Source organism: Syngnathus typhle, linkage group LG11 (genome assembly GCF_033458585.1).
Source record: "Syngnathus typhle isolate RoL2023-S1 ecotype Sweden linkage group LG11, RoL_Styp_1.0, whole genome shotgun sequence".
NCBI classification, from domain to species: Eukaryota; Metazoa; Chordata; class Actinopteri; order Syngnathiformes; family Syngnathidae; genus Syngnathus; species Syngnathus typhle.
In genome coordinates, this window is record NC_083748.1 from 6,172,773 (window position 1) to 6,200,758 (window position 27,986).

At 43.3% G+C, this 27,986-nt stretch overlaps 3 protein-coding genes across 5 annotated transcripts; 2 read left to right on the top strand and 1 right to left on the bottom strand.

Moving 5' to 3' along the window:
- The first annotated feature begins 99 nt into the window (after positions 1-99).
- On the top strand, positions 100-6,353 carry strip1 (striatin interacting protein 1). 2 transcript variants are annotated; one of them, XM_061292171.1, is made up of 20 exons: positions 100-241; positions 696-765; positions 835-909; positions 1,016-1,150; positions 1,235-1,355; positions 1,600-1,775; positions 1,924-2,051; positions 2,148-2,330; positions 2,539-2,759; positions 2,833-2,898; positions 2,975-3,038; positions 3,129-3,200; positions 3,282-3,356; positions 3,521-3,618; positions 3,801-3,927; positions 4,024-4,124; positions 4,197-4,267; positions 4,365-4,465; positions 4,777-4,981; positions 5,229-6,353. In XM_061292171.1, the coding sequence occupies exons 1-20, from the start codon at positions 131-133 to the stop codon at positions 5,474-5,476; spliced, it is 2,448 nt and encodes an 815-aa protein (XP_061148155.1). In that variant the 5' UTR covers positions 100-130; the 3' UTR covers positions 5,477-6,353. The 2 variants fall into 2 exon arrangements, with proteins under 2 accessions (XP_061148155.1, XP_061148156.1); XM_061292172.1 differs by having other exon boundaries at positions 1,606-1,775.
- A 709-nt stretch (positions 6,354-7,062) lies between these two features.
- On the bottom strand, positions 7,063-16,180 carry LOC133162874 (sodium-dependent neutral amino acid transporter SLC6A17-like). The gene is made up of 12 exons (XM_061292358.1): positions 16,082-16,180; positions 13,291-13,706; positions 12,472-12,629; positions 11,536-11,662; positions 11,209-11,390; positions 11,018-11,128; positions 10,665-10,906; positions 10,380-10,572; positions 10,109-10,301; positions 9,865-10,024; positions 9,598-9,760; positions 7,063-9,474 (listed from the first exon to the last, which is right to left on the bottom strand). The coding sequence occupies exons 2-12, from the start codon at positions 13,571-13,573 to the stop codon at positions 9,076-9,078; spliced, it is 2,211 nt and encodes a 736-aa protein (XP_061148342.1). The 5' UTR covers positions 13,574-13,706; positions 16,082-16,180; the 3' UTR covers positions 7,063-9,075.
- Positions 16,181-20,725: 4,545 nt separating this feature from the next.
- LOC133162913 (RNA-binding protein 15-like) lies at positions 20,726-26,124 on the top strand. Of its 2 annotated transcripts, XM_061292440.1 has the most exons (3): positions 20,726-24,922; positions 25,330-25,419; positions 25,477-26,124. In XM_061292440.1, exon 1 carries the CDS (start codon positions 20,992-20,994, stop codon positions 23,377-23,379), a length of 2,388 nt encoding a protein of 795 aa, XP_061148424.1. In that variant the 5' UTR covers positions 20,726-20,991; the 3' UTR covers positions 23,380-24,922; positions 25,330-25,419; positions 25,477-26,124. The 2 variants fall into 2 exon arrangements, with proteins under 2 accessions (XP_061148424.1, XP_061148423.1); XM_061292439.1 differs by having other exon boundaries at positions 25,330-26,124.
- The last annotated feature ends 1,862 nt before the right edge of the window (positions 26,125-27,986 follow it).

The window sequence follows — 27,986 nt, forward strand, 5'->3', positions numbered from 1 at the left end:
CTTCTTGGAACGTAACCCCAGCGAAAAACGAGGGATTACTATATTTAGACATAGGGGCGTTGTGTGACTGTGACGTAGCTGGCTGTGGGAGGAGTTTTACCGTTCTACGTTCTCACTTGAAAAAAAAAAAATGGAGGTCGGAGGAAACGGCGCTGGGCTAGTTGTAAACAATAAACAGAGAGCTATGCTGCCAAACAAGAGTAGGGGAGAATTCACTCGTAACCAGAGAAAGGATTCAGAGGTAAGCATATTCAAAAGCGAGTCATTTTATATTATTACGTCTGTAGTTGTTTTCACAAAAGACTACGAACGGACGTAGCCAATTCTTAGCATCGTTAGCTACTAGCCAGTCAGTTAGGATAGCTTGACATTTGAACCATTTAAACTCCACTAAAATAAAGTGTCCATTTCTTGTCTACTGTCACTGCTGATTTAAGTTCTCTGCCATTTAAAATGAATGTCATACTCGACGGTATTTTAGTTTAGCCTGTGCTAACGAGCTACAGTTAGCTGGGCAGATTGGATGTAGCAATGGAGAGATTCAGCTGTCACAGGGTGGTTTCTGATTTGTTATCATTTGGCGATTAATAACTATATTGATGATGATTAATGAAAGTGTTATTTGTATGCAGTATATCTTATTGTCCATTATTTTTCATTGTCTGAATGGACAAAATGTTTCTTTTTGTACCTAGGGCTTGTCTGAGTCCCCAGACCTCGAGTTTGAATATGCTGATACCGACAAGTGGGCTGCAGAGCTGTCAGGTAAAAAAAAAAAAAGAAAGTCTACTTTTGTGTATCTTAGTGTTTTACACTTTATTCTATGGGTTCTAGAGTTGTACAGTTACACTGAAGGGCCAGAGTTCTCCCTCAATAGAACATGTTTTGAGGAGGAATTCCAAACACATGGTATGTGGTCAAGTATCTGCTTGATAAAATTCTGTATCATCCAGCTCATTAAATCAATGATAAAGAGTGATGCTATTTATGTTCTATTTTTTCCAATGTGACTCAGTGTGTGATAAGAAGTGGACAGAGCTTGATGCACCCCAGCACAGGGCCCATGCCATGCGGATGCTTGATGGACTGGAGGTGACTGCTCGTGAGAAAAGGCTGAAGGTTGCAAGAGCAATTCTGTACATGGTGCAAGGTCAGTCTTTATTGGCAGTATATCGTTCCAAAATGAAAACAATCAAACATTGTTATTGCGTTAATATTTAATCCTACAATGTAGGAACCTTTGGCGAGTGCAGTTCCGAGGTTGAAGTGCAGCATTGGATGAGATACAACACATTCCTGTTGCTGGAAGTTGGAACTTTTTCCGCTCTGGTGGAACTGCTCAACATGGAAATTGAGTAGGTCATTCACTTTTTCTTTTAATTTCAGTCATGTCAGCTGCTTTCACAATCAATAGAGAAAAAAGTAATAATGTCCACACTAATGACATTTTTATAAAATCAGCCCATGAGAACCAATTTGCTTGCTGCTAAGCATATGCCTCGGCTATTGTGAGCGGTTTAAGGTCATTTCACTCGAGTAAAAAAAAAAAAAAAAAAGTTGCGCTACTCTTGAATATCACTTTTTTCCTCTTTTGCTCAGCAACAGCGCCGCCTGTAGCAGCGCTGTGAGAAAACCAGCCATTTCTCTTGCTGACAGCACAGATTTGCGGGTGCTGATCAACATCATGTACCTGATGGTAGAAACCATCCAGCAGGACGACCCAGCTGACCTGGCCGAATGGCGAGTTATCAGGGAAACCTTTAGAGCCGAACTAGGTGGGTATAATAAGAAGCAATGTGACACCTTGATGTGCTTTATAATGTACATTCCAGCCGTAGCATTAGGAACACCTGCCAAATCTAACGGAATCCAACAGAAGAACGGTATCATCAATCATATTGTTGCCAATCCGTTCCATTTCAGGTTCTCCTCTATACAACAACGAGCCAATTGCTGTTATGCTCTTTGGGATGGTTACTAAGTTCTGCAGTGGCCACGCACCTCACTTCCCTATGAAGAAGGTGTTACTGCTTTTGTGGAAAAGCATAGTGGTGAGTGAGGAGGACATCTGTATTTGACGTCACATATTTCAAATCGTATACGTCGCCTGGAGAGTTACAAGTGATAACCCCTCCTTCATTCTTCAGTTCACACTTGGAGGGTTCGAGCAGCTTCAAACCATAAAGGTCCATAAGCGTGAGAATCTGGGCCTTCCCCCTCTGCCAGAAGATAGCATCCGGGTTGTACGCAGTATGAGGGCCGCTTCACCTCCTGCCTCTGCCTCTGACCTCATAGAGCAGCAACAAAAGCGGGCGCGGCGTGAACACAAGGTACCTGTTGTTGCTGGCCTTAGTGTAAATGTCAGCAAAAACTAACCGTGTGAAGAAAAAAACCCTCAACAGTTGGCATGATATTCTTGTCAAACCACTTTTCATTCTGTAGTGTGTCAATCATAAAAGAGGATTTGATGCCAATTGTATTATCCTGCGGACTCATCCGTCCACTCTTATTCACCTCACCTGTTTTCTCTTCATCCAGGCATTGATAAAACAGGACAACCTAGATGCGTTCAACGAAAAGGACCCTTACAAGGCGGACGACCCCCGCGAGGACGAGGACGACAACGACGACAATGACAACTCATTAGAGGCCGAGACTTTCCCACTGGAAAGGGATGAGGTCATGCCGCCCCCTATTCCTCATCCTCCATCAGAGAGGGTCTCCTTCCCCAAAGGATTGCCGTGGGCTCCCAAAGTCAGGTACTTGGGTTCACATTTTCCATAGGATTCGTTTCACAGATTTCGCTGATACCACATTCATTGTTTTTATTAGGGAAAAGGACATTGAAAATTTCCTGGAGTCAAGCAGAAGTAAATTTATAGGTTACACACTTGGATGGTAAGCACAATAAGAATTTTGCTGTATACTCATAAAATCGCAGTAAGGCAACCATCATTTTTTGTGCGTCTCCCAGTGACACCGACACGGTTGTCGGCTTACCCAGACCTATTCACGAAAGCATCAAGACACTAAAGCAGGTATTGCCGCACTTCATATGGTTCTTCAAAAATCCTCCCCTACTATTGAATTCTTTGTCTGTAATTTTTCCGACATTATCTTCCTTTCAGCATAAATACGTCTCCATAGCCGAGATTCAGATCGCAAAGGAGGAAGAGTATCAGAAAACCCCTCTGTCAGGGGTGAGTGAATTTAGGAGAAAGAAAAAAATATCTGATGAACACGCATCATGTTTTTTTGTGTATGTGCTTCCTGGTTTATAGGGAGAAGAGGAAGTTGAGATGTGTGCCACTGAGCTGCTCTATCGGGGAATCCTACCCACATTACCTCAGTACATGGTTCGTGCACTCACAGCGGACATTTTGTCACCATTTGTGCTGTAATTGATAATGTTTTTATTTGGACTTATCCTTCTTAAAAACAGCTATTTGTTTATAATTTAGCACCTGAAGGCAGTTACTAATGCATAATTGACTTGAATTCCTATCTTGTCGGCATTCAGATCGCTCTGTTAAAGATTCTCCTCGCAGCAGCTCCGACCTCCAAAGCCAAAACGGATTCCATCAACATTCTGGCAGACGTACTGCCAGAGGAGATGCCGTGAGTGATGCATAATTGTAGTATCGCTTTTGAGAATTTTGATTGGATTGAGGCAAATATGGGCAAAAATTCCAAAGTACTATAACATTTAAAATCACAGCGAACAATAGCCACAATAATAAAACCGTTTTCGAAACTTGTTTTCTCACACATTGATGGGAAACCAATTGGTCCTATTGCAGGACCACCGTGTTGCAGAGCATGAAACTCGGCGTCGACGTCAATCGACACAAAGAGATCATCGTGAAGGCCATCTCAGCCATCCTACTGCTGCTCCTCAAACACTTCAAACTTAACCACATCTACCAGGTACAGCTCACTTCAGTTTTGCATGTGCCAAATCTGAATATGGTGAGGTATCCATGCAATTTGAAGTCATTTAAAAATATTTTGTGTTTTTCTCAGTTTGAGTACATGTCTCAACACCTGGTTTTTGCCAACTGCATCCCCCTCATTTTAAAGTTCTTCAATCAGAACATCATGTCTTACATCACGGCTAAGAACGGGTACTTTATATTTTACAACATAGCGCACTTTAAACTATTATGGAATATCATCCTGTGTTTCATGTTTTGCAGCATCTCAGTGCTGGACTTTCCGTTCTGCGTAGTGCACAAGCTCCCAGAATTAACAGCGGAGAGTTTGGCAAGTGTTTCCATGTCATTCCTCTGTAGGGCATTGTTAGGTTGAGCAAAATGCTGTTTTTCCATCAGCGTTGAATACTGATGACATGTTTTTGTAGGAAGCGGGAGACAACAACCAGTTTTGCTGGCGAAACCTGTTTTCTTGCATTAACCTGCTGAGGATTCTCAATAAACTGACCAAGTGGAAGCACTCAAGAACAATGGTGATGAGACACTCACGAGTCTTCAAGTCACATGATCCTTCCTCACGCTCACTTCCTTATTAGTATCTCAGACTGGATGTGGCATACTGGCAAACTCACATTTTGACCAAACATAACATCAAAATAGACTATTATTATCTAATCCAAAGTGAATATACAGTGAGTGTAGACTAGCCGACTCCAACAGTGACAGTGAGACTTCAAAGATGAACATGATCATAAATATTTGCCTCCTGATAGCCGTTCTAAAGTCAGTAAATTGAATGATTCTATCCGAGATAATCAGACACGCTCACGAATCTGTCACCCAGATGCTGGTAGTGTTCAAGTCTGCACCCATCCTGAAGAGGGCGCTAAAGGTGAAGCAAGCCATGATGCAGCTCTACGTCCTCAAGCTGCTCAAAGTGCAGACCAAATATCTTGGGCGCCAGTGGCGGAAGAGCAACATGAAGACTATGTCGGCCATCTACCAGAAGGTCCGACATAGGCTTAACGACGACTGGGCCTATGGAAACGGTGAGATGACGCCAAGTCTCTGAATTCATTTCTCCACAATGAGATACAGTTTGGTTACGTTTCATACCATATGCGTTTAACTTTTAAAATGGTTCTCCAAAGATCTGAGCTATACTGTACAATTTGTCAGTACCACTAGTTTCTGTGGTACTCTTCACAATGTCACAAACTATATACAGCCACGGTTCACTTTTCCAATTTTATTTATTTTTTATTACATCCTGTCCTATTTATTTTTTGTGGTTAGATCTGGATGCTCGTCCCTGGGACTTTCAAGCTGAGGAGTGTGCCCTGCGTGCCAACATCGAACGCTTCAACAGTCGCCGGTACGACAAGAATCAAAGCAACCCGGACTTCCTTCCCGTGGACAACTGCCTGCAAAGCGTCCTGGGGCAGCGGGTGGACCTGCCTGAAGACTTCCAAATGAACTACGACCTCTGGCTGGAACGAGAAGTCTTCTCCAAACCCATTTCATGGGAGGAGCTGCTGCAGTGAGAAACGGCCACCGTCCTCCATCTTTGATCGAGGATCAGACTCTCTCTCTCTCTCTCTCTCGAGTGTGGGGTTCAGGTAACCCGGCACCGAGCACTCGTTGAACAACCTTGATAAATGAATTTTCAGCTTGAGTGATGATGGAAAAGTTTTTGTCCGTCAGTCTTCATAGTCGCCAACAAATTATTTAATCAAATGCCTCGAGGAGTTTGTATGATGGCTAATGTAATGGCTTTAATAGTAGATACTATTGATTTTGTATTAAGGTTCTGTGAGATGCCTCCGCTCTGATGCAAGTGTACAAAAGCAGGTTTGTTTGTGATCCGTTACCTTTGCAGCCACTTTCCTCCGTGACCATATTTCACTACTTTGCTACGCATTTTAAATACATTTGTGGGAAATAAATACAAGTTTTAACTGTACAACTCAGGCCGGGGAATGCGGGCTGTTTTTAGATGTTTTACATTTTAATAATTGTACCATTCCATGTCTAGCATAACTTTCATTTTATCAGACTGATAAAGGGATTTTTTTTAGCATGTTGATTTATGGAAATAAAATATATTTCAGTTATTGCCTCTAGAGGTAGAAGAAGTATGTTTACCAATCTTTTTAATTTTATGTTTGTTACAATTCTCGTATATCGTCTTGGTCCCGCGGAGATGGAGGCAATCACAGATCCAAAGGACATAACGAGTACAGCCTTGGTTGAAATATGCTTTGTTTTGCAGAAATATGTCTCGCACATTTTCACTTAAATTTCTATTTACAGTAAGTAGAATATTCTATGCTTTTTGAAAATATAGTATTTTTAGGTTGGTTGCTTCACTCAAAGAAATAACAAATATTAAAAATCTCCAGGTCAATGACTTTTCTCCTATCTCTACTCGTGGTCTGTTTTGTGACAAATGTGGAAAAATGGAACATCACAGTTTTATTATACTTAAAACAGACTTCCATATTATTGTCATTGTTGTTTTATATCATGCTATTTTGTTCTTTTCTAAGCAACAGCCATGTAAATCAGGAAGCGACATGGCATGACTCAGTTGTTGCAATCAAGGAAAAGTAAGTGAGCATCTTTCTCTCTGTGCACAAGAACACAAACACGTACAGGCCTCTCTGGCTCTACCAACATCTTTCTTGTTGATGTCATTCTTTATGCTTCTCATAGCCACCAGGGGGCAGTCTTGGATTGCAGTAGTACAAATAAATTAGTTTATTACAATGTATTGAAAATATCCTCTTGCATAGACATGTTCTCGTTCTGGCATCAAAATTTAAAGCTGCTCAGAGACTCTCCTGTTTACCTAGAGAGACACTCTTATTTCTTTTAACAGATAAATATGAGCCTACTCTCAACATCTTCATAGCCGATGAAGACCTGGTCCCATCCAAACACCTCAAAAAAGGTTTTGCTGTGACCCACAAGTGGAAGGAAGCAAGAAGTACAGCCACCCCCTGACCAGGTAGAGATTGCCCCCACTTATTAGGAAATAGAGCAGAAATTATGTTTGAGTAGTAAAAAGTTTTTACTGTGCTTTACTTCATACAAAAATAAAGCGACATGACATTAAATGATCCTTAAGCAATATTCTTATAATATTTATTAATATTTGTAGTGAAACCACACTTTCTTTGTACAGTAATGTTCATAACACAATCATCATCACTGAGGAGAATGTAACTTAGGGGACGTGTGCTCAGCAAGTCCCTGGACACACAGGGGATATTCTATAAAGTGCACAAAAACACACACACTGGAGCATATGTAGGTTAAAGATCGCAATTTAGCTGTGATTTAGACATATATATTTCCCCCCTAAGCCACATTTATTCTGCAGTTTTTTTTTTTTATTGCTTGTGCACATATGAGGACAACATAAAACACTAACAGGTTTCTAGGTCCTTGTGTATTCCTAACATTCATTATTCTATTATGCAAGACTTAGCAATAAATGGTGATCTGATGGGTCCCGTAATCAAATTAATATTTTCAACAAAACGGTTACATGTCAGTATTTACATTATTGCAAACACATTGCCATGTTTTTCCCCCAGACTTGCAATGAGAAGCAAAAAATATATATATTTTTTTAAAGCCACACAAATGTGCCTCATGAGACTATCTTCACTATAACCACAACAATGGAAGAGAAACAATGGATGGAGCAAGTAAATACAATCATTGCCTTCGTTGGATCTTGACTCGATGGAAAAAGTATAGTTGGGCTTGACTGTGACACTTTCACCAGCCAACAACAACGCAAACTACAAAATAGTCTTTAAATGTACAATTAAAGTGAAAATATACATCGTCTATCAGATAAATCTCCTTTTGCCGCAAATATACAGGAATATAAATATAATCCTTTTAATAATAGACCAGCTTTAACTATGAGTTAAGAAAATAAAGATATCTAACAGAAGATTTAATTAGCTTTTTTCTTTTTACAATCATCAACAATGCAGTGTGTACAGAAATTTAATAACCATTCCAGCTTGACATGTTTGTGCTAGTTGGCGACGAATGCATTACGTATACACCAGATTTAAGTTGTCGCTTGAAGTGTAGTAATTTGTGTACATTGATCAAGTTTTTGAAAACGTATAGAATGTCATCTACGGTGACTGCTGTAGTGTGTCTGCGCAGAGCATTAATTGTGCACGTACTGAATATACAGTGCTCAGTAATTGTGCCTCATAGTTGGATTAAAAGACAAAATCAGTGCTTTGAGAGTGTCATTCGTGCATTTTAGTGTGCGGGAAAACTTTCTGTGCTTTTTGAGCACTGTATATTTGAACATTCACATTTCAAGTGTTTTGCTGTGTGCTTGTAATTCTTTGGTGTGTATAAAATAGAATTAATGAGTTCTGACTATGATGATGTGTAATGGATTATACAACACATTATATTACAGTAAGTCCCCAAATCCACATTGAACAATAGACTGGACACAGGAATGTGATACAAAATACTGTAGTTCATCATATAGCGGCCTCTACTTTAATAGACACTCCATTTGAATGCAGAATTTGTCATCTGCAATGATATGCTCTTCCGCTAGATGGCGATTATCTTTTATAGCTTTGTACAATTTTTGTTTTAACAGGACCAAATATCACACTTGATGAATTTGTAGATCAATACAAGCTCATCATTAATTATGTATAGACTTGTTTTTGTTTGCTGATGTGCCTTGAAAGTTCTCAAATCTAAAATATGTGCTTGGCCACTATTTGAGGAAGTACAATAAATATGAGTACAGTACAGTAGTTTATGATCCACAAGAGCTTTGCAAATATATACATTAATTTTCATCTGTTCAGAGGTGCTACGACATACGCACACACTGACGTCGCTGCAGTGATAACCTCGACTGTGTTGCAACACAAAGCCAGCCTTTGTCTAGGGGCTGTTTGCCTCGGTACTAGTGAGTGGTGCTTCATTGATGTCTGAGGTTCCTTGTGCTAAGGCAAAGGAAATTATGATGTTAGGTGCATGGATTCAGTGATTTGCAGCTATATAAATGTGTTTTTACGGTGGGCAGTGGTAGGGACTCTTGCCCCCCTGACGGTAAACTGGACTAGTGATGATTCAGTCAAAAGTCTGACTCAGGTGTGGTAGGAGTTGTCGGTGTGGTCGGGCTGATAGCGGCATTTTGGTAACCCGTTCCATAGCAGCTTTTAGGAGATAAGGAGTTGGGGTCCAGGGGTTTGTTTCCACCGGGAGCCAGGTAGGCTTTACCAGCCGCCAGTGAGCCTGGCACTTGGCCAGGTTTGGTGCCGAGTATGAACCTGGACTCGTTTTGCTCGTCCAGGTTGGAGATATCCTTCATCATGCTCTTCCGGTAGGACACGGAAAGCTTGTTGGAGCCGTCTGACATCAGGTTGAAGTGACGGGCGATGAAGACGATGGGGAGGGGAAGCATGGCTACCACTATGAGAGCAAAGCACATGACCAATGCCCATGTGGGGTAACTCTGGAAGCGCTCCTGGGCCTACGCACACACATGGATGGACACAGCGATGAGTCATTACCAGGTTTGGTAGAAGCATTACAATTTAAAAGTATTCCGTGATTTTATGTCAAACAATGTGTAGAAAAAAAAAACATGGCTGACCAATTCTTGCACCCACGCGTTGTATCCAGGCGGGCTGATCGCCATTTCTACGACAGAGGCCGAGATGAGCACAATGAGGCAGATCGGGGAGACGTACTTCCATAAGTAGAAGTAGATGATGTTAGGCCGGAATCCCAACATGTCTTCCAAATCCTGCATGAATCTGCCAGCAACAGAGGAGCAGAAACATTAAACGGTATATGCGGGATCCTGCCTCTGTAAACAATCCCCCACTCACCTACCTACACTCATCTGCAGTTGTTGTACCTTTTAGTGCCATAAATCCAAGCCACCGACACATTTTCCAGGATGACCACCACAGTGAGAGGCAGGCCGGCGGAATAGTCGTCAAACATGGTGACAAAGTAATTCCCTGAGCGCTGAACAAAAAGCAGGCCGCACAGGAAGGCCACAATGCAGCAGCACACTGGAGAGGTGAGACAAAAAAAAAAGGTTGGAAAGAACTCAAAGTTGGATCACTTGTATCTCAAGCTACCACTGTGTTGTTCACCTGTAAAAAGCTCCTTTTGGACCTTGTAGGTGTCGAGGACAGGCGTGGTGATTCCGGTCATGGTGCCGATCATGCTTCCCAGTCCGAGGTTGATGAGCATGAAGAAGAACATGACGGACCAGAACGGCGAAGCGGGGAAATGAGTCATGGCCTCCGTGAAAGCGATGAAAGCCAAACCGGTGCCTTGAACAGCCTGCATAGAAGAAGGTCAAGAGGTTGAGTCAAAGACAGAACCTGCTGTGGACGCACATCAGGACCAGTTCTGGCTCACTTTGTTGAGCTCGTCCTCCAGGAGGCAAGGATCCAGACCCAGCTGGGAGAAGCTGTCCTCTTTCACCGTCTTGATGACCTGATACATCTCGGCGTAATCAGAGGTGGTGAGGTGAGAGAAATTGACGTGCGGCGGGATCAGATCGTGACTCAGAACATTTGAGTCGAGGTATCCGACAATCTTCTCAGCGTTGCTATAAAGACAAACATGGAAATATATGATATTGTGTGAGTGACTACACATTTTGACTTTCTGGAGGAGAAAGGAGAAAGTTCCCGAACGTACTCTACGACGCATTTCTCGTTCATGATGTTGGCCTTGAAGCCCAGTACGGCAAACACCACCAGCGTGGCCAGTATGGACGTGAGAAAGTTGATGACGGAGACGAGCACGGCGTCAAAGTGGCAGTTGTTGTCTATTTTATTGTAGCTGGAGAACGCGATCACTCCTCCGAAGCCCAGACCTAAAGCGAAGAACACTTGGGTGGCTGCCTCTCTCCACACCTGGGGCTCCAGCATCTTCTCCAACTGGGAGACATGACAATATCATTTAGCATTTGGCAATTTTGAATGTGAAAAGGCATTTGTAGTAAATGTTTTTGTCCTACGCAACATTTGATACAGTTCCCGTGGGCTCACCTTTGGAGTGAACATGTGCGCGATGCCATCCACAGATCCCTTCAGCATCAACCCTCTAACCAGGAAGCAGAAGAGCACCACGTAGGGGAAAAGAGAGCTGAAGTACATCACCTGTGATGACACATAAAACACACGATGCAGTGCGTTGCAGTCGTAACATAACATTGTCCCTCCCGTCTCCTCTATCCGACCTTCCCAGAAGAGGCAATCCCTTTAATGACGGCGAGGCAGACGATGATCCAGGCGGCCAGCAGAGATAAAGTCATTTTCACATTGAGGCCACCGCTCTCTGCGATAGTGCTGGTCGTGTTCAGGGTCTGGCGGTACCAGAAGTAAGTGGTGGCCGAACTCTTCTCACACTCCGGCTCCACGACTGAATTGTGAAAGCAACATTTTTGTTTAAAATTCAATAGATCTTCAAAATATTACATTCTTATGATGGTATGGTGTTGTGGGTCAAATCCAAGCACCTTCTGCGTGAGGTTTTCATGTTTTCAAGAAATTGGAGAGTAACTCACTCGCAAGTGTTCCATTCTTCCTGATAGGACAGTCACTCCATGGCAGAGGATACTGGAAGGACTGGAAGAAGTAGAAGATGCTCCAGCCTATAATCACGTTATAGTAGAGCCCCACAAAGCCACACACCTAGATGGACAGAAAGAAAAGGTATGAATTTTTCTATTGTGTCTGGGAAAAATCCAGTGTGGTGTAAATCTGAAGACTCGTTAGACTCAGTGTTAGTGTTTTTGCCAATGGCAGAATTACAAAAAAGGTGATTTGCGCCGTTGTGGGTAGGAACACACATTATGATGACATCCATGTCCATAAGGCTAAGAATTCTGTCTGCATAACACCAAATTGTCCTTCCACCGGGAATATCTTCAAGGACCTTGCATTTGGACGAAAATCACAATATACCAGTGTATTTGCATTGGACGGCCGATGAAAATAGAACCCGCGCTGCATTGATCTGCAGCGATGCAGGCACAATGAGCCTCATGTTGCTGCCAGTTGTGTCGTGTTGAAGGGAAGCATGAATTATTAAAGTGTTCTCTTTTCAACTTAGATACTCTCAGAGATATTTTTAGCTTCATCTGCGCTAGCCGTGTGACTCGACAGGAAAGCTCCCTTTCATTGCCAAGCACGTCAATACCTCCCATGTACTCAGGAGGCGGAGGGGGGTTGTTGCGGTGAGGGAGTAACTTCATCCTGCGTGCATAGTTATGCAGCCGCAATTATGAAGCCTTTTTTGACTACAGTACAGTGGTGCAGTTTTTTTGTAAAGGACTATATGTGTTGCTCCACCGTTTGTGTTTAAATATCCATTGCTTCCAAAAAACACAACTATCAATGCTAATCGTAGCATCTCAATAGCGTTTTACATCGATTTTACAGAGGCTCCAGTTTCCCGCAAACCGTTTGAGGAAAATAATGGATGGGCGTGGTTGTAGTACCATCAAACTAGACATCCCGATCCCGCCCAGACGTGGGCACACATAGTTCCACACCCCGATACTCCCGCGTCGGATCTTCTGACCCACTGCGAGCTCCAGGAAGAAGAGTGGGATGCCGATGACAAGCAGGAGAATGAAGTACGGGACGAGATAAGCCCCTGAAAAACATAATCTTTTTGATTTACACGGATGGAATAAGACACGCATTTTAATAAAGCCGATTTACGGATGGTAGTTTACCCGCACGACATGACAGGCAAAAAAACAGCATCTTTCTAAAACGAGATATATTTACCAAAATCCCCCGCCTCAATTAGTCTTTCAATCTGTAGTCTAAATGTGTCCCTTTGCAAGCTTAATCCTCTGACCTAAAATCAGGACGGGCAAAAACTGACTCATCATCTGGAATGTAACCACTTATGCACTGCATCCAAAATAGCAACCGTATATTCACATGAGGTGGATGGATGAAGAGGAGATGAAAGGATGGAGAAGTGAGGAAGGATGAGGAGGTGAGAGAAAAAAAAAGGAAGCATAAGAAGATGAAAGGTGAAATAGAGAGGAGTCTAAATAGTGTTGGAAGTGAAAAGAAAAGAAAGGGAGGGGTCGATATGAATGAAAGATTTGATGCATTTGAAATTAACCATGAAACCGTATATATTTAACCATGATGAGAAAAAGTGCATTTTCTGCTATAATTGTTTTTTTTTTTTTTTTTTTTTAATTGAATCCATGAAAAATGTTTATTTTTATTTCTAGTTACTTTGTTAGTTTTTGATCATTACTAAGCTTACTTAGTCAATCCACGATCCGACTCACCTCCTCCATTCTTTTGGCACAGGTAGGGGAAGCGCCACACGTTCCCCAGGCCCACGGAGAAGCCCACCTGCGCCAGGATGTACTGCAGCTTGCTGTTCCAAGCTGGGCGGCCATCATTTTCCGGCAACTCTATCTGCGGCGCTTTCTTTCCGGCTGCGGCGCCGACGTTCAGCGAGCTGTTCTTGTAATCCACCGGCTCCTCGTGCGCGAGCAGGTCAGCCACCGACTCTGTGACATGCTCTTGGCTTTGTTCGCGCTGCGTCACCTTGCTGTTTTTAGGCATCGGGGAGGCCGAGGGTCGGGAGGGGGAGTCGGGGAGGAGACTGGTGGGAATTGGAAGAAGTGAGGGCTTGAAAAGCTTTTAGGGTGATGCTAAAAATTGATAGAAGCTCTTGTGCTTTGGTTAGGCCTCAGTCCTGCAATTGAAAAGACAGAATACGTCAACTAACAACCACAAAAAAATCGAAACTTTAATAACACGACGATATGAAAAAAATTGACACGTGTTCAAAAGTACTTCAAAGCTTCCTTCTCCTGCTTGTGATCCATAAATAACGCTTTAAGTAGTAACCTCTGTGCTTTGTGAGTAACTCAAACATGTCATTATGAAGAAACAGGAACTCAGTCTGCATTTCATAGCACTTATCAAAATTTCCACTTGTGCAAATTGAAAATTTAATTTCCCTTTTCTGCGAGCTTAACTTTAGGGAAGCTTCCCTCCCACCCGCTATAAATCCCCTAATCCCCTCAAGCCAAGTAGACATCCCTCTCCGCTCGCTCACCCACCCATCTAACAGGGAGATTCTGCCACATCCCAAACTAATGGAGCACAGGAACACGACATTTTGGATGGACAGCCTTCATGTGCCTTGCTTATGTTGCCTCGTACTTCACAAGCCCCGCCCCCAAAGTCCTAATGGTCCATCTCTGGATACCGGAAAGCAAGATCATCAGATCCAAGTTAAAATTCATCTCGCAAGTCCCTTCGTGCTTCTATACAGCTCAGTTTTTAATGCTTATTTATTTCATCCCAACATCTGCATGCATGACTCACTCGTCTGCATGTCAACATGAGCCTATGATGTAATAATCCACAGCCATTCACAGGTCTGCGTAATCCGACATGCATTAACCGGAAAGCCTTCATCCTGATTTGTCATTCAATCCCGCGTGACGGCACACGAGACATGTACAGGCCGCGACATCCCGGATGAAAACATCAACTTTGCCATCCAATCATCCACATGATGACCCCCAGTTGATGGTCTGACGAAGTAAATTTGTTTACCGTGGCAGGAAAATGACTTCTGTCGCCCTTTTTAGTGTGCTATCAAAATGTTAATTACCCTATCGGTCATCCTGTCCTCTGAACACCCAACAGATGTTATCATATTTTGATCCACCTTTTATGGATTGGGTGCGATATAATACAGACACACACTAACAAGAGTTTCACTACTGGCTCGGTAAGATGCAGCAAAAGTTTTTTTTTTGTTGCTGCAAAGTCAAGTCAAGTCAAGTCAAGTTTATTTGTATAGCCCTAAATCACAAGCAGTCTCAAAGGGCTTCACATAGACAGAAACTGACAATTATTCTCAAAGCATCCCCTGATCTTAAGCTCCCAAAAGGGCAAGGAAAAACTTAAAAACCCCTACCAGGGGAAAATGAGAAACCTTGAGAAGGGACCACAGATGGAAGGATCCCCCTTTCAGGATCACCAGGTTGAAATGGATGCAAAGGATAAAGAATATATATCTGAGTATTTTTGTATTGTCTGTCGTCATGTGTTGCTCCACCGTTTGTTAGGTTATAATTGCTTACACAATTCATTAGCCCATCTATAGTGTTTAGAATTGTTTGTTAGCATAAAGCTGAACGATTAAGGCAAGGCTATGCTATGACTGTATTTTAAGACTGTATCTTAAAGACAGATTGGAATTTTATATCGTTTCACTGTACATTACAGCTATTGTTTTCTTTTTACTCATGTGTGGCACCACGATGAAGTTGACTCACCATTATTAAGCATCAGCTGCACTTCCTCAAATGTTACACGTCCTCTACATGTCATTAAACGGTGAGTATGTTTCTTTTATTATTATGTTAAAATTATCTTGTGGGAATACATAGTCTCTATTATCATTACTATTTTGTGTCAAATACTTTTTAAATATGAACAAAACAGATCTCAAACAACATCCCGGACTGTTTGACCTTGAACATTCTTCTGTAACACATTTGGACTTTTTTTTTTAGCACAATTTGGAAAGAGTGTGACAGTCATCAGTTTTTAAGTGATATTTGGTGATTTGGGAAGAGTTTCAAGCATTTTTAAAAAAGACAATGATACGGGACAGTGACACTTCCCTTGTCATAAAAATCAATAGTCTCTCATCAATAATTCACTTATCAGTCTAGCTTACATTCTATCTCGAGCAAGGTCACAGGCACAGACCAATTAAGAACATGTCGGAGAGGACACCACACATATGAACACGAACTACATAGTAAGTCTGCTGAAAGCACCCACCCTCGAACTTGAACCAAATAATTGAAAGAATCCTTTTTAATTGAATTTCAATAAATAAAACTCATGATAAACTGCTGCACCACCTTGTCAAGCATCTGCTTGCTTCATTAATAAATGCACGAAACACCAAGCCCTTTTCCCCCTTTACAAAACAAATATCTAGATATTTTTCAAATCTGAAACACAACTTTAACTGAATCCATCAGAAAATGATTTTTAAGCTTTTGTGCTGATGGCTGCCATTGAGTAAAACAAGCTTACCGTTAGTCGTTTGCCAAGGTTGGAAATATCCACGTATTTGTAGAAACTGCCAAAAGAGAGGAGCATGGGTAGCACATCCACTGTGTGCGCCTTTGAGTGGGGCGGGTGGATGACTGAGGAGAGGGGAGGGGGAGGGGACAGGGGCGGGATGCAGCATCACGCGCGGTGGGACAAAGCCGCGCTGTGACGCACACAATTTACGTGCATTGTCCCCACAAATGACTAACAATTACCTGCCATTCATTTGTGCTTGGATGGAGACGATTCAATACTTAGCGGGAGGAAGTGTCTGTATGGGGAGGGGGGGTTGTCAAGGTCATCACTCCTACTTGAGGACGTGATGGAGTGACGCAGGCTTCGTCTTGTAGGTACGCGATATGATCTGTTTTTGTTGGTAGAAATGAGTATGTCAGTTTCTCACATGCAATAGTGGAATCACAAAAACATGACAAATATATCATGAGAACATCAATTTGCTACTTCCTCCCACAATACAAAAACATGTTAGGTTCATCAAAAACTCAAAATTATATCTGTGTGGGTGTTTGCGTACATGTGCGCTGGGATTGGCTAGCGACCAGTCCAGGGCTTGAGTGGACTGGTCGCCAATCCATCGCAGGGCACATATCGACAAACAACCATTCACTCTTGCATTCATGGACAACAGACAAAAAAAACACCTTCTGAACTTGGATGTATGTTTCGTGGATTATGGGAGGAACAGCTGAGATTCAAACCCAGAACCTCTGAGGCGAACGTGACAATCATGCTATGTACCTCAATGCAAATCTATTTTTTCCATTTTCAATCCACTCCGAAATTGCTATGCGTTGTTCTTCACTTGTTATCTGTCCCATCACGGTCCTGTAATATTTAAATCTCACCAATGAGTGATCAATCATGCCTTATCGTCTCTTTTTTTAATACTCCCTCTCAGATGATCATCATAGTAAATAGGTTGTGTGTTATTTTCTCGCATCAATTTTCTGCAACCATTTTGTCTTCACCTTGTAGGTCTTTTTTTCTGTAGAGATGCAAGACAGCAGCGGACAGCGACCATAAATCATGCACCATCCTTAAAAAAAAAAAAAAACCTCTCCCGACACTAAGACAGAGAGAACACGCCCCGTTCAAATACCTTGACCGCCAGCCACCATTTTTTATGTGGGAAATGGGCTGCAAAAATTAAACATTTACAACTCAATTAAACAAAAAATCTAAAATGTAAGTATCCTTAATAACATGCTTTCACACATTCTCAGGTTATTGAAATCTGATATCCTTTTCTACCTCTTGCCCTAACTTGGTGACACCTTCTTCAGGCTGACTTCTGGGAACAGTTGCCACAGCAACACTGAGGTCATATGACACTCATCGCTCTGCATCACTTCATATGAGGAGAGGAAGATAAAATAAAAAAAGGATCCTTTCGGGTGCAGCCTGCATAGCAAGGAAGCTAACCCGATTAGTATACAAGTCCTGTATTATTTGATTGTAATGGTCTTTTGTCCGCCACCAGCATGAGCACAATTTCCGCCATGTTTGTGTTATCAGACCAATTTTTAACTTCTCGCCTTGAGAAAGCAATGCTAACCCCTCGCCCACTGTGCCACTCCCACTTTTGATATTCATAAGGCCCAATTGGATTTTAATTACATAATTAATGATCGCAAGTTGACGTTTAGCGCATAAACTCTATCTGAGTCAACGTGTAAGAAAAGGTCAATCGTCTTGGTCAACTGATTTCAAGTGTTTTCATTATGTTGAACGTTGGTCGGGTAGTAGCTCATTTGCCTCAACGTTGAGAAGTTCCAGCTTTGAATCTCATCTCGTCCTTCAATTAGGAGTTTGTGAATATACACGTGGACATGCACTGTAAAAGAATTACCGTCATGAGATGAGAGCTCCTAAAAGACTTTACTTAACCATTGATCCATCTCCAACAATGCTTCCATCTGCTTACTACGTCTTCTCTGTCGCCAGCCATCCATCTCCATTCAATTATCGATTGATCCCTTAAAAGGCACCTTTCAGCAAGAGGCTAAACTACTGAATGGATGGAACTCAAACATCATGAAACCTTAGACACTAGTCCAGACTTTATCTCTGAACACAGCAAGAACGTTATTTAAGCACGTTTAATATTGTCACATTTTAATGATGCGTTTGATTTTCCTCCGATCCAATCTCCTGGAGGGACAATCTTGAGTTGCGAGTCTCTCTCCCTCTGGCCCGTTCTCAGCGGGGTGACGTCAGCACTCCTTCTCTGCTACACCGTTCACCTTGGGCTGCCATGTGATGCTCTTTTTTTTCTTTTCTTCCTGAGCTTTCCCTCACGCCCACTTACACTCACGTGAGCGTTCTGCATCTGCACCACCACATCCGCCCAGTACTTTTCCTTCACTCCGGTCTCATCTAAATTCCTCCCTCCCTCCATCCTTGCTGTTTCTCCTCTTGTGTTTGCACTGTCTGGGTCAGTCTCAGCTGCTAAAAATAAGCCTCAAGCCTGGGCTGTGCGATCATCACATATCAGAGCCGTAATCCTCTGTGTGAACACTTACACAAACATAATAACAGGAATGATTTTGCACAGATAACTGATTTGGTATATTCTTTACCAGCAGTCTTTCTCATACCAGTGTGGTTTTTAATATTTTTCTTTAGCCATAAAGGGCATGCTGGTACTGGGCAGGTGTTCAAACCAGGAAGAAAGTGTGTCAGGTACTGTCATGACACACTGCAGTGCCCCACCAAAGCTCGCCGCAGGAAGATGTCACGTGCCCTCAAACAGGTTTTTACTACTGCACAATTAGAATGACTCATTTGTGATGATCTGTTTTTACCGTGTTGTGAAGGGATTTTAATTATGCACATTTTGGTTACTGAGTTATGCCTAGTTGCGTTCACAGCCTCTCACCCAAAGTCATCTAGAGGAAGCTCTAACATGTTCTTTACAATATGTTCCAGAGGAGTCTAAATACAGCATTGGGATTAATGTTGCACGCCCTTTATTATCCATCTGGCGGCTGCCATTTTGGCACTTTCTCGGAGCTCGCATAACGACCAACCACGCCAACCTGGTAAGATAAAATATCTTGGCTGACAAAACACCCCCAAGATATTTCGTCCTGATTTGATATTTGAGTTATACTTTACTTTTTGCAGTTTTACGTTTTCTCCAACATTTTTTCACTGTTTTCTGAGTGAATGATGTGCGTGTTTGCGATATACTTGGGTATATTTTAATGCTGGTGGCAGATTGCATCTCCCACAACAACATGTGACCATCCATAGAGGAACTTCACCAGATGGTCTCTCAAAGAGGGGCCAGCCCAGGGCAGCACACAGGGCTGAGGCCAAAGCTGCTGTCCCCATTTTTTTGGACGCTATAATCCCTTGAAACGATCTCTTTGCAAATGATAGTGAAGGGTCTTCTTAGTGATGCAACAAGTAACTGGGTCAGATTGATCCTACAAAAAGGAATTTAATTAAAAAAAAAACATTTATAATGTGTGGGCGTTTATTAAGAATAAAAATAATTTATTAATAACACCATGAATATTTCTCACTATGCTGCGCTGCAAGCTGTAATCCTTGTGTGGGCGTGCCCTAGATACATGCCTTAACATTTTAACCCCTTAAGAATCACAATTAAACTAACGCATCAGTAATTATGCAAGTGGCCACGAACCATATTGCAAAGTAAAACTGCTAACATGAAGTTTATTCAAAATGAGTAACAGGCAAACAAAAAGTGATGTCACTGAATTTGTTTTTGCACGTTTATCCAGATCAGGATTAAAACAAGAAAGTCCCTCTCAGAACTGTGTACATATAGTTTCCATCTATCTGTGAGTTAAATATTTTTTGAAAATGTACTGCCAGTTCAAAAAATTAAACAATTGACCAATTAAAAAGATTTTTTAAGGCAAAGTGAAAACGGTACAACAGTCAGCTATAATTTAGGTTTGGGTCTGTGTTATAAAGAATTGCTGCGCTCTAGTGGTAATTGTGTTCGCAACAGCAACCAATGAGCTTGGACAGGAGTTTAGAAACAAAATACTACTAATTGATGGGGCAAAACTACAGAAAAATAATTTCTCAGTATCTAAGGAAATGCACTTTTTTGTGTGTGTGATTTTGGGGAGAATTTGAGAAAAAATATGTTTTTTGCCATTTTTTAAAATAAAGGAAACATTTCAACTTAAATTTTGAATAAATTGCTTTATTTAAATAAACTACAATAAATCTAAATAATTCAAAGTAATTGGTCAAATATTTCATTTGCGAATAAATGTACATTTTTACATGTGATTTGCTTGTTTTATGAATGAACCAAACTATTGACTTGTTTTAATGCAAATCTCTATTCTTTTTCCTTTTTACCTCTTCTACGAGTGACCTGCCCATCCGACTGTTTCAAAAGTCTAATGTAACATTTTTACAAGAAAGTTTGCCCATTCCAGGGCGAGACAGAACACACACACACACTTCAAACAAAGTGTGTTGTGCATTTAGGCAAATAAATATTGCCCGTGCTACCTAGCTGCTAAATTGTTGAAAGCCTTAAACGTTATAAAGAAAGTAGTAACCTGTGCTTCGTGTCACAATCGTTATCTTTGTACCATTTTCAAACATCCTTTCATGGCGAAGCCGGAGCCGCACCCTTGTTTGTGATAGGCTGACGCACTTCCTCTTGGTTTGATCGACGACCCTCTCAAGCCAATCAGATCACTCCACAAACACAAAGGCGTGACTTCCGCTACAGTAGTAAAGTATTCCAACATGGCGCCCGTGTGTCTCGAGTGAGGAGTCTCCTTCGGCCTAGTTTCAAGTTGGGAAAGTTGAGTTAAATTTCTGGTAGGAAGACGCCGTTTTGTGGTTCACCACGTGTATACTGGCGTTTGGAAATGAAGGAGAAAGACCGCTCGCCGGCGAGGAAACGCTCACGGGTGCCAGATGACGCCAAAGAGCGCAGAGGAAGTCTCCCTAGCAGGAGGACCGGAGAGCTGCTAAGCGTCGCCAGCAACAACGGCAACAGCTACGTCCCCTGCGGCGCCTCGTCCAGGAGAAGCTTACCCGGTGACAAAAGAGACAATTACTCGGACATTCGGGCCGGTAATGGCTATGACTACGGGGCTCCGCACGGTGGCGCTGTCCTTGCTTCACGCAGCGACCCGCGATCTCCCGAAAGTGAGTACAAGACTCTTAAAATCAGCGAGCTGGGCTCGCAGCTCAACGACGAGGACATAGAAGACGGCCTGTTCCACGAGTTTAAGAAATTTGGAAACGTGAGTGTGAAAATGAGTCGGGAAAACGATGAGAGGGTAGCCTTCGTCAACTTCCGGAAGCCTGACGACGCCCGGGCGGCCAAGCATGCTCGCGGCCGACTGGTGCTCTTCGACCGGCCCCTCAAAGTCGATGTGGTGTACATGAACCGGCGGAGGAGCCGCTCTCCGCTTTCTAAAGACAGCTTCCCACCCGGGCATAGACACGTTCCCCCCACCAGACAGCTCTCCCCCACAGGTTTGGGCTACAAAGACTTCCGGTTGCAGCAAATGGCGCTCGGGCCCCTCCCTCCTCCTCCCCTGCCTCACCTCACAGAAGTGGAAAGAGATGCATATTATTCCCTGTACGACGGCAGGAATCACGCCGCATTCCTTCCGGAATTCCACAACGACAACTCGTCCGATGAAAACCAGAGGGCAAACAGGACGTTGTTTCTCGGCAACCTGGACATCGGCCTGACCGAGAGCGACCTGCGGCGAGCGTTCGACCGCTTTGGTGCTATAACTGAAGTGGACATTAAACGAGCGGCGCGTGGCCAGAGCACCACGTTCGGATTTGTCAAGTTTGAAAATCTCGACATGGCCCATAGAGCTAAAGTGGCCATGTCGGGTAAAGTGCTGGGCCACCACCAAGTTAAAATCGGATATGGCAAACCGACGCCCACTACCAGGCTGTGGGTGGGAGGCCTCGGCCCGTGGATTTCCCTTGCCGCCCTGGCCAAAGAGTTTGACCGCTTTGGCACCATCAGGACTATAGACTACAGGAAAGGTGAGGCGTGGGCGTACGTTCAGTACGAGAGCCTGGATGCCGCTCAGGCGGCGTGCACGCACATGCGAGGCTTCCCCCTCGGCGGTCCTGATAGGAGGGTCCGGGTGGACTTTGCTGACACCGAACACCACTACAAGCAGCAGCAGTACACGCAACCCCCTTTGCCGCTCCCACACTTTGATTTGGTCCGTCCGCCGTTCGATCACCGCTTCGCTGACTTGATGAGGGAGCGTTCGCCCCTGCTGCCGCCGCCGCCTCGCTTCCGGGAGCGGGATCCCTCCTCCCCTGCCGAATGGTCTGGCTTTGGAGTCCACGAAAGAATGCGAGGCTCCGGTTTCCCACCCGTGGCTCACCTGGAGAGACATTCCCGTGAGCACTGGCCGGTTGACCGGGAGTGGGAGTTACAAAGAGGAGATGCAAGCCGCCGGAGACGACACTTGGAGCACGGGTGGCGTCCGGATCGCTCGCCTGACAATAACGGCGTGCCGCGTGCCGGCAGCCCCGCCGACCGCAGTCCCGCAGAAGGAGGAGGCGATAGTGACGGCGAACGACCTTCTCGTCGAGCCTCCCCGACTAAAGAACGGCCAAACAGTCAGGATAGGAGACGGAGAACTCTTAGCCCGACCGCGGCGGCCTCATCCTCCGAGAAGGAGCGCAAACGCAAACCCGGCGACAAACCCAAGAGCCCGGCGGGGAAGGAGGACGCCTCGGAGCGTGCGTCCGCCCAGAAGCTGAGTCGGGTGTGGCGAGGTGTCCTCCTCTTGAAGAACAGCAGCTTCCCCACCGTGCTGCACTTGCTCGATGGCGACGCGGTGGTGGTCTCCAGACTCCTTGCCGACGGCCCCAAAGGCAGCCAAGCTGCGCAACTGAAAATCAGCCAGCGCCTGCGGATGGACCAGCCCAAGCTGGAAGAGGTCTCCCGTCGCATCAAGGCCGCCGGACCGAGCGGCTACTCCGTCCTCCTCGCCATGCCGGGCAAATCGGATGACGACGCGGCTGCGGACAGCAAAGACTCGACGGAGCGCCCGCTGAAGAACCTGGTGTCTTACCTGAAGCAGAAGGAGGCGGCCGGCATCGTCAGCCTCCCCGTGGGGGGTGCCCGCAACAAGGAGCACAGCGGCGTGCTTCACGCTTTCCCTCCATGTGAGTTCTCAATGCAGTTTATGGATGAGTCTGCAAAAGCTCTTGCTAAATCAGATCATGACTACATGGTGATGGTGATTATTAGAGGAGCATCATGAGGAAAAAACCCAACTAAAGTTTCACCAGTGCGTCAGTGTGCTTTGTCGATGAGGTTTCCTAAACTGTGTCTCGTGCGAATTTCTATGAACAAATGTAAACCGGTAACGTAACGTGAAACTTGTTAAATTGCTCCTTTTGTCGTTAAATGACAAATCTAACTTGAGTACAAAGGGTTCGGGGGTGAATCCTACAGAGAAAGTCTTAATCATTGTTTTTCCTTTTTTAAAAAAGTCAACCCCCACAAAAATGTGACAATACCCGAGTGTTACTTTTGATCCCTTAGCTCTTTTTTGAGACACGTCACAGTAGTATAGTAAGTAGTATGCGCATCAAGTAGTCAATCCCCAATAGACAATTGCAGGAATGCTTCCACTCATTTTTATTTTTTTCGCTAGATATTGTGACATAGCATGTTTATGGACAGTCTTATCTCATCATTTACTTTCATTACTGCTTAATTCACAAATGTCCTCATAAGATTCAACAATCAAAATCAACAGTGATAGTATGAACATGCTCTCTTTAGCTTTGCAACATGTCAGAATTTCTTTTTACATTTGTTGAGGTCAAAACTACCTTAAAAAAAAAAAAAGACATAATCAAGGTTGTCATTTTTTGTGTGTAATTAGTAACAAAGTGTGTAAGGTAAAAAAAAAAACAAAAAAAAACTCAAGAATGTGTGATTGAAACAATTTACTTTGTTGGCTGCAACGGACTCAACTGATGAATCAAAGTGGGGGATGAAGCGCCCAGCTCTGCTCCCCTCTGAACGGGACTTGTCATTGTTGCTCTCCATGTCTCCTTTTATTGTTTTCAAAATGGAACATGTGTGTGCAGTGTACTGAGGATATCTGCACACCCACACGGAGAGCGGCCGCGCTCATGGGGAGTAAACGAAGTGCACTTCGCAGATTGTGTCTCAATAAATTTGCTCATTCGTGGGAACCTCAAGGAAAGACTACCTTTGTGACCTTTTCTGTTCTCGGATTTGTCTATCCAGCTCCAAAGCCTCACGGGGGCTTTGACGGCGGGAAGTTTCCCAGCAACCAGGAGAGGAAGTGTTGAGTTCCCAGGAAAACCAACCACTGTGTTGTGTGTTGAATACAATTGATTGACCTCTTTTCAAAGCGCTTTCCAGTCCCTCTGCACGGCCTTTTGTGGGGCTCGGGTCTCAACGGGACCACCGGCGCAGTTGCCCCGGTTCGACACGGAGGGCTGTTTATTCGCGTTGTCGCGTTCTCGCATGGAGAACCCTCGTGTGAAGGCGACACTTGACACAACTTGTCTACGTCAAAGAGCAGCGCTGCCTGTCTCTGACATTAACTGGAATGGAACAAAAGCATCCATGTAACTTTATTACTTGGGTGATGAGTTACATAATCTTCCTTTTGCAAAGTAGTCCAATGACATTGAGGAAAAGCTCAAGAGCAGGACCTCAGACATGGCTCGTCCCTCATCTTCAACACGTGGGACCAGACTGACTTCACAGGGACTCGAGAGTTCCGGTTGCTGTGAGTTGATGCATCCACTTCAGTTCTGCAGGTAAATATGGACTCGCCATTTTTGGCATACCCAAATTGCTCATTTTTTATTGTTTTCGAAAGAAGCAGCCCAGTTCAACCTTTGCACATTTGCATGACCTAGAGGACTAATGTCATTGTTATGGGTACTTGAGATCCACGATGAGATTTGTCTTTATGAATACAATCATGCTCAGTTTAAAAAAAAAAAAAATGTGTGAAGTTTTTATTACTTTGTTGTTCATTTTTTCTGGGCCTAATCAACTTCAGCAGTAATCACCTCATTATGGCTAAAATGTCAGATTTTGAAAATATATACACTTCGTGCCAATCCATCCAAACAGTCGCAAAATTTAGTACAGGTTGGTAAATGTTTGAGGGACTAACACTAGCACTTTTTTGCAAATCTGTTGTTTCTCCTCTACACAGGTTCACACGTGCATCGCCCATTCTGAAGCTCCAGCCGGGTTTTGGGACCTCACAACTGCTGCGGAGACCCGACAGAAACCATTAGCAGAGGTAAGCCAACCACTGGAGAGTTGACCTCATCTTCCTGTTGTCTTCATCCCTTTTCAGTGCGTGAGCGAGCGCAAGACACGATTAAGATGAACAGACGAGACAACATCAGCAGAGCACTTAAGGTAAGTGGAGTTCGGCTTCATAGATACGTGATCCTGCAATGGGCAAGAGGGAAATCATGGATCTGGTTTTCAGCCTCCACATACAGTATATTATTTAAGGAATCACAAAAAAAAAACCCTGCAGAACCAGAGTCCAACAGCAGCCCACTCATTAAAACTAGTTACCAGCTTGCGGTGGGCCTAACAGTTTAGCTATTGATGATGATGGATCTCGTGGTTTTTATGATGGAAATCAGTACCAACTCATTTCTAGTGAGGTAATTTGACTCCTCGTGCAGTTTTTGTAACATTAGACCTGCCTCTTGTATTGAATCTGATTCGATTCTGGAGTACACTCAGCTCTTAATAGTAAAGAAATTTTACTCGTGGATTTAACAATTCTAGCTCCGCCAGTGACTGGTAACCACCAATACATAACATTCGGTGGATTTCATTCTGGAGGGCAGAATTGTTTTACTGAGTGTGATCCAGTATTGATGTACAACGTAAAAATATGTAAATTACTATCGTGTGTATATTTGTTATTTGTTCTGCAACCGATTTGTTAATAAAGTCAGTTGTTGCTGAGGAAGAAATGATCACATCATGCTGCGTTTTCTTGTGGGTTAAAATTATATTTTCACAAGATGTGCTCTGGTGGATGTTGAGGGGGAAAAACATGTTAGATCATGTGACCAAATAGCCCATGAGATTGGTTGCCGACCTTTGTCGGAGATCTGCAGTGTAGTTTCCACTAAACTATCTCCAGTCCAAACAAATTCCTTTTTAGGCCACCCTAGTTGAGACAAATTCTCCAAATATTTATGATTCATCTTCATGGTATGGGGTGGCGTACGCCCTAGAGCCCTGCGTATTGAATAAACCACCGAATCTGAAATTTCAATGTCATTGGAATCCTCTAAGCTCCCAAGTGTATACTTGCGTGCATTTAGAAGTGGTCGCCGCTAGACGGCAGCACACTCACACTTGTGTACCTTTTGATGTGAGAGTCTTAGGAGGGGCTTTGGGGAAAGGATGAGTCACCCTATTTCAAATGTCAGGACTTTCAAACACAACAAAGCTTCCATTATTCATAGACTACATGTGCCAGTTTGACACTTAATGCAGTCTCTGCCTCTCACTCGTGTCTCTAAGTGAGTTACTGTCCTCATTTTTTTATTGATCTGAATTATTTTTTTCAGCCACATGATCGACTGTGGTGTACAGCTACTGTGTGTTGTGAGTAAACATGGTAACATGAGAAGCGGAGACCGCTTCAATCATTAAGGGTGACGTTTCACACTCAATTAAAATTTGCCGCACCGGCCCCTTATATTGTCACGGTTTATTGGTCGAAGGCAAAAGACCCGTACTAGAGTACTATGTGAGGGAGGATCATGTGATTTACACTTCAAATAAGACATAAGGATACTTGACATTTTGCACTCCATCCATCTCCGTGATCTCCCGTTTCACTCTCAAGTCATCAAGTAGGTCTGTATTAGTGTAATACAGTAACATGAGCCAGAAGGCGTCTCTGCCACTTAGCAGATTGAAGTCTGATATACACACACACGTCAGGTCAGCTTTGCTGTGTAACATGATGCTTATTGGTCGCGTTTTGAAATTCTCTGCAAATCTGTCGTCATCGGGCTTACGGCATTCCCAGTTGGGACATAGAGAAGAAATCGTATTTCTAAATCATGTCTTGAGGTAAATATATGTTTTCTTTTGTCCACAGAATGTAAACAATTAATATAAACAGTATATGGATGGATTAGATAACATTAATATGAAAGAACAGGAATCATTTCATGCCTTGACATTTGTTTTTGATTCCAGAGTTATAATGTCGAGAAGAAAATACACAGGGGAGTAGGTCTGAAGTGGGAGTGAACACTGAGCGGCAATAATGTTCTGCGACAAAACACAGTGCTGAGCTCTTCCACCGAAATATTGCCAGTGACCTCTTAAATATTCGATGTGCTACTCGCCAAGCCTGCCCCCCCCCCCCTGCCACTGCTTCTATTTATACGAGCCGCCGTAGAACCTCTAGCCTTAGCCACAAGGTCGCATAATATCGCAGGCATTAGATCAGCATTAAAGTGAGAGACGATGATGTCATCTTTTTAGCAGGTAGCATTTCATGGCTATAGTAAAACAAGGAATACAGATCCTCCGTATTGGTTACTTGCATCATTTATGTTGTCTTTTATAATTGATGCATCATAACAGGAACAACAACTTTTACACAACATTTACATTCAGGAAATATGTTTATGACTCTTTGCTACATTATAATGAGGGACCATTCAAGTTTAAAAATAAGCACCATGAGAGTTGAAATGCTACTAAAGGAAAGTACGTACAGTAAGTTGTAATGTTACGACGACGATGAAAAAAGACATGTGACAGTGTGAGATGAGGATTCACTATGGTTTTATATTCTCATAGTGTTTTATTTGT